General features: G+C 42.0%; 1 protein-coding gene across 1 annotated transcript in view; it reads left to right on the top strand.

Annotated features, from left to right (window-relative positions):
- Window positions 1-13,578, top strand: part of LOC106645364 (uncharacterized) — a 94,297-nt gene extending 80,719 nt beyond the window's left edge. Inside the window, exons 5-7 of the mRNA XM_023390065.2 lie at window positions 11,563-11,783; window positions 11,856-11,994; window positions 12,634-13,578. Of these exons, the coding sequence (XP_023245833.2) occupies window positions 11,563-11,783; window positions 11,856-11,994; window positions 12,634-13,529 (1,256 nt within the window). The 3' untranslated portion in view covers window positions 13,530-13,578. The remainder of the gene's footprint in view (window positions 1-11,562; window positions 11,784-11,855; window positions 11,995-12,633) is intronic.
- Window positions 13,579-14,363: the final 785 nt, after the last annotated feature.

The following is a 14,363-nucleotide window of genomic DNA, read 5'->3' as shown; positions in this document are numbered from 1 at the left end:
TTCACAGGAGTGAGAGAGGGGGGGGGGAGTAATCGATATCGCGATTGTAAGCAGTGTGATACGAATTTTTAGCACCGCGTGTAGACGAATGGCTCGATGTACGGGCAAAGATGTAAGAGTGCGAGAAATAGGGTGGGTTGGGGGGGGTGGAGAAAAAAAGGTGGGCGATTACGATCGTCTAATGGCCCGGGGAGAGAATAAATCCCGTTGGGCGCACTATCTTAATCGCGTCGCGGCTGTGCCTCCATCGTGTGTGTGCCTTCACGGCTCAGCACAAAAGGGGGAGGAAAAAATAGAGGAGGACAAGTCACGCGACGTCGTATACGTATACGTGGCAGATCCTCTCGGTCGAGCGCGCATTCCTTTTAGCGATTTCAGAGGGTGCGCAAGGGGAGCCGCTGATCTTTCGAGCTTTCGCGTCTCGCGTGCGGAGCTTCCGGCTAAACCGCGTGGATGTGTGTGTGTGTGCATGGGAGGGCGAGAGCCGAATCTTTTCCGAGGAATTCTCGGGACGCAGTTATACGCCCCGTAATGCGGCGTCAAAAGGAATTCTTCGTCCTGCGGAGGATCCCTTGCCTATATCTCGCTTGCTTACGGGGTATACGAGTCGAGCATAGGAGGGAATTTCCGACGCTTTCTGCTTTCGGTCGAGGGAGCACGGACCATTTTTTTTTTTTTTTTTTTTTTTTTTTTTTTTTTTTTTGTTTTACTCAGCTTTGCGGGGGTCGTAGTTTTCTGTACGTGGCTTTTTTCACTCGCCGCGAAATTGAAGCTGATGAGCACGGGACGAGGACTTCCGGCAAAAAATCGATTCCCCTTTTTCCGAGGGGGGCTGTTGCTGCTTCTTCTTTTGGGGAAAGTAGCGAGCACCGGTGCTTTTAGTAGCCTCTTTGAAGTGTGTGCGAGGGTGAAAAGGAATCGAGGCTTGATTGATGGCTTTTTTTCCATCCGAGTCCGGCCCCTATACGTTTTTTGTTTGGTTCTTTGGAAAAAAGGGGCGCTGAAACGTTTTCGCTGGTTTAGTGGAAAATTTTGGTAAAGTTTGATGATTATCGAAAAAAATAAATAATATAAATACGTTATGTGTGCTTAAACACGAGCTTTTAACACCTTTCACATGAATAAATACACATAATGCGCATAAAGATCAAAACTTTCAACCAGTATCCACTGCATCAAAATCCCGTATTATCTCTACCACAAAACCCACCAGATGGATGGACATGTATATTTTTAATAAAATTGCCACCAAAGTTAACTTAAAAAATAACGTTTCCGTGCAGTTAAAAAAAGACTATCCGACTTTGTGTAACTCGTATCCTGCGAGATAAGAAATTCCGTCCAATTGAATTTATTGGTGATGACGCACATGATGTGATGAGTCTCAAATTGTTTTGGTACAAAATCTTTGGTCATTCATTCCTGCAATATTAAAAGTAAACAACAAACGATCCTGATGTCAATTTAAAGAAAAATAACATGTTTTATCGATCTCCCATGAAGTTTACTTCATAAAGTATGTATACTTTGTAGATTCGTCGAAGCAATGCCTGTATCATCATTATCATATAATTTTTTATGTTTATTTGCACTTTGACAGGAAGAATAAATTATTACACCGAATCCCGTCGAATGACTCAATTGTTGTACAAATTATCGCTCCCACCTCGAGTCTTTGAAGCCGTACGAAAAATATGATCTCAAAGCACCCGTGAAAACAAAAAAAAATCTTCATCAACAAACGCGAGCGCAATCAATATTCCACGGCTGGTATATCGCCGTCCTCCACAACCACATCGTATACTTGTTGCACACCCTAACGCAGGGCGTCCGGCGTCCTTCCAATTTAACCAGCCAGGAACGATCGATAAGCAGCGCGCCACCCCCCGTTGCGCAAAACACTGCGCCCCCGCTTCCACACCCCCACGCGTAGCGCAATACCTCGCGTACGTGGACGGCTTTCCCGTGCTCGGGAGAAAAAAAAGCTTCAATTATGCAAAAACTCTCTCTCTCGCACACGCGCGTACACACACGCGCACGGCCACGGAAAAAGAGCGAGAGGACTTTTAAATTAATATTCGAGACCGAACGTTGTAAATCAGCACGTGGAAGCGACAAGAGCAGCAGCAGCGCGGCACCACTGCTCGCGTTTTCCTCTCTCACTTTTTATACGCCGGCTCTTTTTGTTTTCGAGAGCTTAATTCATGCGTCTGGTGCTACTATAAGAGGGAGAACGAGCCGTGCGTGGCCTGTGTTTTTATGTGGTTCTTGCGCGAGGCATAACGTGTTTTTTTTTTTTTTTTTTCCTCCCCTTTCGAGTAAAAAATTATCAGCTGATAAGCAAAGGTGATTCGTGCACACAAAATATTAAATTCCATTCATAAACCGTACGGTGGATGTTGTTTCTAAATGAATGACATTATCCACCCAAGGATTATCGGTGGAGGTAATCTTAATACATTCGTGCAAGAGAAGTGACGTATCGACGCGTGATTGAACGAAAAAGTAATTTCCGGGCGAAAATGTAAAAATTTAACCGAGCCCCGATATCCCTCGATAACACGCGATATGACAAGGCCATTTCGAAGATTACACCGAGCTCTCTTTCACTCGTTGGAGTTACGTACATTTTTTCCCCCGCACCCAACGCCAAGGAGCAAAAGCTCACGCGTGAGCCGCGAGGGTGCGAAAATTTATTCCGATCGGATAAACGAGTACAAAATGCATTCCAACCCCGATTTCTCGCTCGTTCGGGCTTAACCAGCGTCTCGATACATGCTTTCCATCAAACTTAATCCTACACGCGCAAATTCAGTAGCGGGAGAGCCAAGGTATGTATATGGGGGGTAAATAATCCGGCAGGTAAATAGAAATCGTTTCGCAAGCTTTGTGTCACGGCTGGGGCCTAAAATTGATTCTGCCCGCGTTTGTGTCGACTACGTATGTGTACGTTCATGCGCGATCTCTTACATCAGTGGTCCCTCGACCCTCCCCTTTCTATCTTGTTGGTATCACCGTGTATGGCTTGATAACTTCCTCCCTCGGCAGAAACGACGACGATGACGACGTTGCGGTGTATACGTGCACGTGTCACCTTATACAGCCACGTATAATATAAACGTGACATTAAAGTGCGATCATTTGCTATCAGAGTATATATATGTACATGTCGAGGAAGCAGCTATTTCGATCCCCGTTTTACCTCCCTCTACTCTGTACTCCACTCAGATGCTGTGGCTGCTACTGCGGACGCTGTTAATACAGCGGGGAAGATGTGGTTTTATACAATTTTATTTTCGACGTCAGCCTGGATTTACATTTTTTTTTTTTTTCATACATATAAAACTTTTAAAATGTAACAAAGTGGTTGTTTTATGCAGGAGAGAGTTTTTTCAAACAGTACATTTGGATCGTAAAATGCTACCAAGCCGGTAGAATTACTGACAATATTTAATGAATAAAATGTTTTCTAGAAAATTTTGCAAATATTTTGTTTCATTGTAAAATAACCAAACCAATTGCTTTTGTTTGTAAAAAAACATTCTAAACTTTAATTAGTGTTACTCCTATAATGAAAGAGGGGGGTGTCTGCCCACCGAATGACTAGAATTTCTGGCTGAAATTGAACTTTTTGCATATAATCAGGGACATTCCAACGAAATTAATTAATTGAGCACGGAATGGTTAATCTCGATTGATATTAAAATACCAAATTATAATTACCCTCGGGATAATGAACTGTTGGCTCGAAACTTAATCATAATAAAATATTAGCCCTTCTTTTTTCATTTTTCATCAACATCTAAAAAGTAACAGAAAATTTCTTACTGTTCGTTCAGCACAAACTTACAGAATTGATGGCTGTATGTCAACATTGTCCAATGCAAATGTAATTGCTCAATGAAGAGCGGAAGAGTAAGACAATAGGATTTTTTTTTTTTTTTTTTTTTTTTTTCAAAAAAGGGATGAAACCCATCTCGTCGATGCTCAAAAGGCTTTTCACACAAAAGAGCCCAAGATAAAACTACAAACAAAAGAAGACAAGGGATCGCCCATGGTATCAGGAGGACATCAAGCAGCACAACAAAAGACATGGAAACAGAGAAAAAGCGAGAGGGGACTCGAGCAAGGGGTTGAACAAAGTTTCCCCAGCCGGCCGGGTAATCATCATACCATTCGTGTAGGCTTGCACCCAAGTTTTTCCTCTTATACTTTTTGTCCGTCGACTCCAACAACAATCAGAGGACCCACGTAGAACGTGTACATGAGTGTCCGTGTGTACTCACGACGATGGCTTCATTATCCCCTCATCCGGGGGCTGCAGGTCCGGAACTCCCTCGCAGCGGACGAGAGCGATTTCCCTCCCTGAGCATGTGTATCCTAACTTTCGAGCGAAATACGCGAGCTCTCGGATCAAACGCCGAAAGCTCCGTGCGCGAGAAGTAGGTATATACTCGAACGATAGCGTTGTAGGTGTGTATTGTACAGAGATGTAGAAGTGGTCGCCTGTGCGTGCCGCTGTTTCCTCTTGTCTGTACTCATCCGACCAAGTTTCTATTTACTTTGGACTGGCGAGCACCGACCCCGGGCATTATATAATTCGTTTAAAATGCTTGGACGGATGAGCTTCGAGGGGCAGAGAGCGTTATACGTGCACGCGTTGAAAATTCGCACAAGTTTTAACGGAATATTAATGATTTGTTTCAGTTGATAACCCAAACTCTGAGCCCTTACACTGGAATTAGGTTGTCGAATTTGCTGAAATATCTTGACGAAACTTAAAGTCTTACCAAATGGTTGTGCAACTTATTAAATTGACAAGTATCCATAGTAAATAAGTATTAGAACTCTGCGGAAGGCAAAAGCTAATATCGTTGCTTTGTTAATCTGCATTTTATGCCTGTCATTCGAGCATTATTTACAGAGGTTAAAACATAGTCCTTCCATTGACATTTGGATAGGATCAAAGTTTTAGGTTTATGAGTATCTACAAGTGCGATGGATTTTTTTCTTAGAAATTTAATATTTAAAAAAATGTGGTTACCGATCAACCAATTTTTTATGTATATAAAAAAAAGATACATCTTTAATAAATATATCAATATTTTTAAAAATGTGTTTTCCTTACTACTAATATAGAAATAAATTACTTCTGTATTTATCACTTAATGAAAGAAATTTCTTATCTAATTAACGTTATGGAGATTCAAAGATTCTAGTCTCGTCGTATCAAAAAAAGATGATTCTCTAATAAATGTTTTAGAAAAAAAAATGTTTTTTATTGATTTTTCAGAGAAAAAAACTTTCTTACGTTGGATTTTTCCACAACTGTCATAGAGACTACAAAGAACTTTTCTCTAATTTGTCGTAAAGAAGAAAATATGCTATCCTCATTAAAATTTTAAAGAAAAAGTCTAGTTAGCATCCCAGAGACGTAAGATTTATCTTCAACAGATGTTAAAGAGAAAAAAAAAAATTTTCTTTTTAGTAAAACAAGAGCGATCAAAAGATATAACACTTTGTCTTGGAAAAACTGAATCAGCTTCTTAATAAATTATTAATAATGTTATTAGTCTACCTCTGTATCTAAAAATTAGATAATGTAAAGTAAAAAAAAAAAAAAAATTGAGAAAAAATCTCGTGATGCTGACGAGTTTTTCCGTAATCCACCATTGCATAAAAAATTATTTTTGCTTGATAAATACACAAGAGTGCAGAGACAGGGAAACAAAAAGCACACGACAAAACTCTGTAAACCGCAGCATTAAATATTTCAGTAAGCTTTATTCCCAGAAGGCTAGTGTGTATACGTAAAATGAGCAACCATAGTTTTGCGACAACGAACGAACGAACGTACAAAAAAGCGTATTCACCGACTGTAACTTTGCGCGTACAAAATAAAGTCGATGTACAAAAAAAAAGGCTTGTAAAATGCAAAAAGACTACGTGTCGAGCTCGTCCCAACTACGTGTGACACATTCCCCTGGAATACACACAGGGAAGGGTGTGTCTCCCTGCACCTACAATATTTTCAGATCCAGGGGCCACATCTCCGCTCTATTCTTCCAAACTTTATTCAAAGAGCCTTCCCATCTTCATCTTGGCCTCGCTGTGTCTACGACAGCTCGTCGTCACTTTATCTCCACACCTACCTCTCTGTCCCTCCTTCTGTCACAAGCGGTGAAAAAATCTCTCATGCAGAGCCCAAACTCGCGCCACCCAGTCCGTCAAGCTTTGCTATTGCTTCCACCGTCGCTTTTTTGCCCGTAAAAGAGAAAAAGGGAGGGGGGGGAGAAAAAAGACAGTTTCGCGTACATCTGCGAGAAATGTCTGTCTGTTACTGTTTAAGACTGTTGTAGCGTGAAATCGCTGAAAGTTCGTTTTTCCGGTGGCCCCTTTTTGCGCGAAACGTAAGATTGTCTGCTGTTGTCGCTGCTCGTCCCAGGAAAGCTCCACAAACACGCACACATACGAGTCTCTCTGCTCTGTCACATTTTGTTTTTGCATACGTGAGATTAAAAATTATTGCTCAGCTCTGCTCCCTTTTTAATGACGATTCGAGAAAGTACCTTCTGTTGGCATAAATATTACGTGGAGTTTTACAACTGTGCGTATTTCAAAGAGTTATAAGTTTTTGTCCCTAATTAAAATGAACGGGATGGGGAGTATAGGTTAAAGTGTTCAAAAGGTCATGAAAATTATCCACGGGGCCTCGTTTTTTTCAATCCCGACTTTAAAAAAGTTACATATTTTGAAAACTGCTGAGTTTTGTAAATAGCGGCCTTTAGTTTAACTTTTCGTGCCACGATGAAAAACAAATAAAAGAGGTGCTGTAAGGGAATTTCGATCAATGCCTTTATTCATTTCCTTTGAGCGTATTTATTTGCTCTAGATTTTGGTTCATGCAATCATTCATTTTAAATTATTTTGTTTCATTTATAAAAAACAGGACTAATGAAAACAGTTGTGATAAAAAAATCAGAAATTAATTTCACGGGTAAAAGATTCTTATAGTTATCCTAGAATAACTTGACTGAAAACTCATGTAAAATGGATAGTGAAAGTAATTTTTCGATTGACAACAAACTCCTTTCTACATCGTTTTCAAAGTTCTTTTATAGATGCAGTTTAAGACTAGAGTAAAAACTAAAGTATTATCATCTAAATTATTCGAATGATAATATTAATCCTCACATAACCGCAAGTCAACTCACACGCGGTAATAATACATGAAACACACGCGTTACACACCGGCTCTCGACAACAGCGATAATACAGAAAAGCCCGTCGCCGACGTGCTGAATATGAAAAGCCGTGCAGTCGAGGACTTTAAAGCGAAGCCGTAAACGGAGAGAAGGACACGGAGGACAGGCGGGGGCAGGAAACTTCACTCGGCTAGCAAAACACACTGGCGCTTCGCAAACATCCTTTTTCCGCTGTACAGCTGTACTGTTGGCCACACGTCACTTTCCTCCCGGTCCATCCGTCCCTTGTCAGTATCCCGTATTTGAGCAAGGAAGAAGAGCCCGAGGGCAGTCTTCGTCCTGTATGTGGGTCTGACGTTTGAAGGGCTCGAAAGGGTGTGGGCAAACCGAAAAGCCCGGCGGGACGGAGTATATTACTGTTTGGGCGCGATCCTCCGTTTCCTCTTGATTTTCGACCGTGTGCAACTACCGCATGGACGAAGGGAGGAGAACACGAGCTCGACACCACGGGCAGAAAAAGGTGCGTTAACCCGAAAAAATGAAAATCCTCCCGAGCCGACTGCAGGTGAATTAATTTTCACTCGGACGAACTAGCCCAGTGGGCACCGTATAACCAACAGCACGCGGGGACGCAAGAAAAAAGCTCTCGCGTGTCCCAACTCCCCATCGTGTACTAGGCCCATTAGACACTTTTTACAGCCATGGTCATCAGCCGGCAGAGCCAAATAGTTAATTATTACTGGCGAGCCGACACCTGGTCGGTTACATGCATACATGTGCGAGGGAAAAAAAAAAAAATAGAGACGAGTGGCAGCGAACTACGTTGTATGTACCACGCGAGTGTTGCTCTTTATTCTTTCATGATGCCCCTATATGCTCGCGCGGAGAAGAGAGCGAGAGATTTCACGCGTGACATTTGCCCTCCCTTACTCGCTCGCTCGCACATTGATTTAGAGGCGCACAGGGCCAGTAAATTTTCTAGTCGCGCGCACCGGCCCTCCCGACCCCTCGTCCCTCTGTAAACAGCTGAGTATGATTCACGAGCTGCGTTTTCCCATGTATACGTATATACACAGCCAGTACAGTGTACGTGTGTACACGAGATATTTTGAGATCGCTTCTGGCGACGCGTCGTCGCAATGCCAGTACATCCCCGCCCTTTACTTTACGCCGTTGCTGTTGTTGTGGAAAATGACAAAAATTTTTTTTCAAATTCTGTTCAACAGCTTTTTCGAGTCTCACGAGGTTTGATGCCACGCGAAAAAAAAAAAGAGAAGACAACATTGATTTTGGATCCTCACGCGTGCGTGATATTACATTTTTCATCGAAGGGTTAACGAGAAATTCATCGGATTACGTTCCGGATCGAGACGCAATACGAGGGTGTGCCTTGTCAATAATATTCCTCCCATTCTCTCCCGGAGCGTACATATGCGTCGCGTCGTGTGCTAATGCACGAGTTCGATCTTATGCCGGTGCTATCAGCAGACACCCACACGAATCCAAGACGTCGGTGCAAAGCGAATGGATATTAGCCGACGGTATAATATACTCGCGCGTGTCTACATGCGATGTTTTCCTCGGCGAGCGCGCATATCTCGCGTCTGGGAAACGAGAGGATGAAGCCGGAGGGGGTAGGGAAATCAACTTTGTCAGGCTCGATGAATCCAAAGTACTTGAGACGCGCTTGATCCTCCCCCCACTTCCATCACCGAGACAAGCTCGTATAACGCAATATTTCCATCTGGTGCCTCCTTCGGTACACCATCACCTCGTCTGTATCCTATAACCAGCAGCCACGTCTACGTACACCCTCGTCTTGTGCATGTAAATCACACGGGTGCTCGTATTAGAGTATTCGAGGTAACTAAGTCTTCCTGAACCGTTTTTCTCTATTTTCCATCATTTGAAGATGGCAAATCATTACAATGGCGTGGGCTCAACTATTGTTTTACCCGACGAGTTTGAAAAAAAAAAAAAAAAGAAAAATAGTTCGCCCTGACAAATTTTCCTTTGACGAAGCGTCAAATGTGTCCGTCACTTGTAAGGTTGCAGTGTACGCCTTGCAATCAACGAAAAGACGCGCCCGACGAGAGATCCTGACGTTGCGTTGGAGCATAGCTAATGCTGTCTTCCCTCTATGTGCGTGTGCAGTCCTTGTCTCCTCCCTCCGTCGTCATCATCCACGTCGTCGTTGTAGTCGAGATTGTAATTATCCTTAATTAATTGAGCAAAGGCGGGGCTCTTGGAGTGCCGTTCGAGGAAACCCTGCCTCGTCCCGTCTGCTCGACAAAGGCCTGTGCCGCGTCACCAAAGCCTCATTCTCACTCCTTTGCTCCACCACTGTCTTACCCTCGCTCTTGTTGTCACTCCCCTCCCCCACCCTTTACTGGTACATGTTCCATTATGGAATAATTATTTCAACTAAACATTACATCACCGCAAAGTCAAATATACATATAAAACTAAAGAACATTTATCACTCGTTTCAACAGTCACAAGTTAACTACGACAAAGTTGCAGATTAATATCACTACCCTTAGGATTCACAATATATCTTAATTTTACCAACCACTCGACATTTTCATCTCTCCACCATCTGTCGCTTCCCTCATCCTCGTCACTGTCGTTGTCGACGTTGTTGTCTCCAAGTTCGCTCTTCAAGACATTGACAAGCAAACGCTAAGTCAAACATCCATCTAGAAGATGAACATCTAGAGCTGGACTCGGCACAGGGGAAGTGGAATTTGATCAAGTGCCACCATCAAAGAGCTTCTATACAATTATAATAGTGGTAACGTAAAATGTAAGACAATAGACGTTTGAAAAAAAAGAGAGGTCCTATTTGTAATAAGAGAATTTCATTAACACGTCAGACACCTAGTCTACACGAATAAAAACAAAAGGTATTCGCTAACAACACGTACGTAGGAGTAGCTGTAGAGATAGGAAACGCGAAGGAAGGAGCAAGAGGGTTAAAGAGGAAAAAGGGGGAACAGAAAAAGAGAGTGATGGGTTCTTCTGTCGGCCTAAAACAAATAAAAGCTCTGTAGGAAAGATAAGCATGCTTTCACGGCGATACCACGGTGACACTCGGCAGGGATATTGCACGAGGCGACAGGCAAAATGGAATTTTCTTTGAAGAAGGACTACCCTTAGCCGAGACACCGAGAAAACTTTTCATCCTTTCTCATCCAACACTCCTTCCATTGTCTTCTAATCCTTTTACTGCATTCCCGTTTCATGGTACACCTATAATCTATTTTTCACGGCCACTATAGACATTTCTTTTCTTTCTTCACACAAGATTTTGTCCGTCTATTGAGTTCTAGTTTTCACCGTTAAAAATAATATATTCAGCAAATTTGATACTCTACGCCCGCAAGACAAGGCCGAATTGGTGTCCAAAAATTTCTTGGCAGCCCCACCTTTTTACAGCAAACACACGTTTCCATCCATGTATACATCGAATTCGGAGAAATCAACCAAATAAGCTCACACATCCTTTATTATTTGCCAGTTACATTACCTGCAACAATTGGAACCTTGAAACGCAATTACGGGTGGATCAGAGCGACCAGAAATAGAGACGGCGAGCACTTATGAAACGAACCCGATATCGAGATGGGAATCGCGCCGCTCAATTAGGAACCACTCGGCTTCCTCGCGGAGTTCATTCCGTGCCGTGAAATAAATACACTTAGCACTAGCACGAGAAATTGCCCGCGGCAAATCTTATTTGGGAGCGCGCACGAGGGTGAAATCCTTCGTCTTCCTTTTGTTATCAGACTCTTGCTTTGCCGTCTGAGAGCATGTCTCGCGGGGTATGGCTTTTCGAAGTGGGATGGGGGAACATTTTTACTTCCCTTACAAAGCAATCCTTCATAAAAATGGTGGATGGCAGACTAGACCCTACTCTCCTTGGAAATTTCGAATTTGCAGGGGAATTGTTTTCCATTGGGACAACGCGATGAGGCAGACGGAGTGAAAAAACGTACTCACGGAGAAAGAAGGGAAAACAAGGAAAACGAAAGGGAAGACGGCACTCTGATATTGTTTTCTTATCGCTCGTAAAGCTTCCGCCTCGTTAAAGGAGGATCAGAGCCACGAGGCTGTCGTCTTTTCACCCATCCAATTTTTTCAAAAATAGCTCGCGAGGGATGTTATTCTTTTCGTTGGCATTGCTGTGATTCTAAATGAAAGTTTGAATAAACAATTATTCGTAGTTTATTTTTGTCTTAAAGATTTTTATGTACTCTTGTATTCATTAGAAGTAAAGAGTATTCAAATCCTTGAAAAATTTTGAACAAATTTTCAAAGGTACACACTTAACTCATGATCCGAATTTTACTTTCAGGTTTGTCTTTGGCCTTTGGGCTGATAACCTTAGTCTCGGATATGTCTGAGATTCTATGGTTGACACCAGTCTATGTCTACACGTCTGGAAACTCAACTTTACCTCAATACCAATACGGCTGGTGTCTTCAGCTGTCAGCATTGGCGTTCATACTGGCAAAGCTCGCAGCTATACTGACCGTATCTGGCTACATGGCACGGTTTCCCACTGTAGAAGACATGGTAATTGTTTGCGTATGTTTTTTTTTTTTCTTTATTAAATTATCGTTGACCCTAACAATTTGATTTATGCAGGTCAGAGATATGGTACCTGGAGCTGAGAGAAAATTGCGGGAGCAGTTGGGTCTTAGTTCAGAGTATTTAGTTAGGTCCCACCAAAAATCACCAGGGCCAACTCCTTGCACAGGTGTCAATCAACCCACTAAAGGTTCAGGTATAAAAATTAAGTATTAATCGAGTGAAAGAACGGCTGGTCATTTGTTACTTAAATTTTTAATCATTAAAAATTTAATGCAAGATTTTATTTGAATAATGCTTTTTCTGTACATAACTATTTCAAAGTATTGTTCTGGATCAAGTAAAATATTATGTAAATCCGACAATATGATGAATTCAGATGAATTTAAAGAGTAAATAACAAAATAATATTTGAAGAATCATTAAAATTTTTTCATCAAGTCACGTAAAATTTTTATTTTGTTGATACATAAAAATACAAATACGTTACAGTAAGAAGTATATAGCAAAATAATAAGTATCCTTTCTTAAAAAAAAGAATGCAACGTGACTGAAACCTTTGATTCGTGACATAACTAGTTAATTAAGCCTAATTTTGAGCGGGTTAATTTAAATGTTAAATTTTGGAAAAAAAAAAAATTGTATTTCGCATGCTGAATGAAAATTTAAATAATCTGTTTAATCGTTTTAATAAACTAAAATTTAATCACTCTATTTGAACTAAATGTTTTTTAGAAATATGTATGATTAATTGTTGGGGGTTGATGCCCAGAGCGGGCAAAGGGGCGAAGCCCCACCGTAATGTGTAAAACCGAAAAAACATGTATAATTACAGGCCCACCAAGACTGGCTGAGGAAGGTACATCGTTACTCTGTAAATCGGCACCGGACATCTGTGCTTCAAATCCCCAGTCAGCCATTAGCTACGTGGACAAGGCTGACTTATCACACATGCTTCCTGCCTACCCCGAGACCAAGGTAATAGAGCCTCGGTTTGCAGCTCCAGGCTTTCCTGAAAAGACTGACCAGAACGTCGTGGATTCTCGACTGAGCGGCTTCGTCGATAAGGAAGGTCTCATCATGGACTCTCGTATGCTTTCTGAATCTCGACAGAACGTTATTGCCTTTGCTGAGGGTAAAGAGCACCCCAATTGCCAGGAACCACCCGCGCGTTTCAGTGACTTTCCTCCACCCCCGGAACCACAGCAGCAACTGGTTCAGCCATCTCCATCGGTACAGCAGCAACCCCCATTAGCATTTGCTGATAAGGAACCACCCGATTTTACCGGCAACGAGCAACAGTCAATGGTCGATTCGTTACTCGACGCACCCTACGGCTACGACACGCGTTACAACAGCTTAGCCGGCCAAACGGTACCCATCACCCTTAAACACCACCACCAGCAGCAGCTGCCCTCTAACTCTACGGTGGCTGCAATGCAATCAAATCAGTACCATTACCAGAACTTTGGCACCATACACTCGGGGATGCTGCGCGTCGCGGAGCCTGGAACCAGCTCTACTAGCTCCAACTGCTCGAGTCAGCGTAGCATGACCCTACAGAACCCCAAGCGTAAGGCGACAGCCAATGCACAGATAGCACAGAACACCTTTAGCACGCTAGAATGTGAGCGACGCAGAAGAGGGGGTGGAGGAGGTGTGGGTGGCAACGCGGCTGCGGCTATGCAAGTCCCAGGAAAGGCTAATTTTTGCGCGGGGAGTGCGGTATGACCGCCGGCTCAGTCTCCTACGCCGAGGTAACTCCGGAATGAGGAGACCTCGCTGTAAGCTTTTCGAGTGAGAGTCGTCCAGACGTTTTCGTAACTATTCGAGTAATTGAAGTTAGGATGCTAAAAAAGATAAGAGGGAGAAAGAGAGACTGTCGTTGTAATATCGAAAAGAATTTACGTGGAAGAAATTGCTAATCCTTAATCCTATTATCAATTTTCAATCTACGATGGATTTGGAATTTTCATCTGTTTTGATTCAGCGGGATTCCAGTTCAAGGATTTCTCTAAAAAAATTAATCATCCGAGTAACTTGGAAAGTAATGTATCAAAAATTACGTGTACAGAATATCTGTGAGAACAGAGTTAGTTGTTTCATAATGGTGCGTCTAAAAATTAGTGAGCAGAAAAAATTCGTATCCACTTGCGATATTGCAATAATATTGGATACTTAGAGTGGGTCAACATGAATATGTACAGCCAATAATCACTTGTTTCGACAGGTTGCATTAAAAATTTTAAAACAAGGATTCATCACTCAAATATATTCTTTGGAAGCTCCACTGCCATAACTTAGAAACTGTGCAAACAAACCAATGAGATGAAAATTTATGGTCACACTAAAAATTTTTATAGAACAGAAGAAAATTGTCAAGCGATATTTCTGCCACTAAAAAAGCTGAAGATTATTCAGTATGTTCATAATGTTTTTTGAATTGGCAAAACATTAATAAATTGTTCATTTATTTATTTTTTTAACGAAATATTACCTGCATACGTTCATAAAATAGTATATACGAATCGTCAACAAGATTATGTATGCAAGGAATGTTTACGT

This window comes from Copidosoma floridanum, unplaced genomic scaffold, assembly GCF_036245765.1.
Source record: "Copidosoma floridanum isolate Cflo_tuat_1 unplaced genomic scaffold, Cflo_Japanese_pri ptg000029l, whole genome shotgun sequence".
Lineage (NCBI taxonomy): Eukaryota > Metazoa > Arthropoda > Insecta > Hymenoptera > Encyrtidae > Copidosoma > Copidosoma floridanum.
This window is presented reverse-complemented; position numbering and strand designations above follow the sequence as displayed.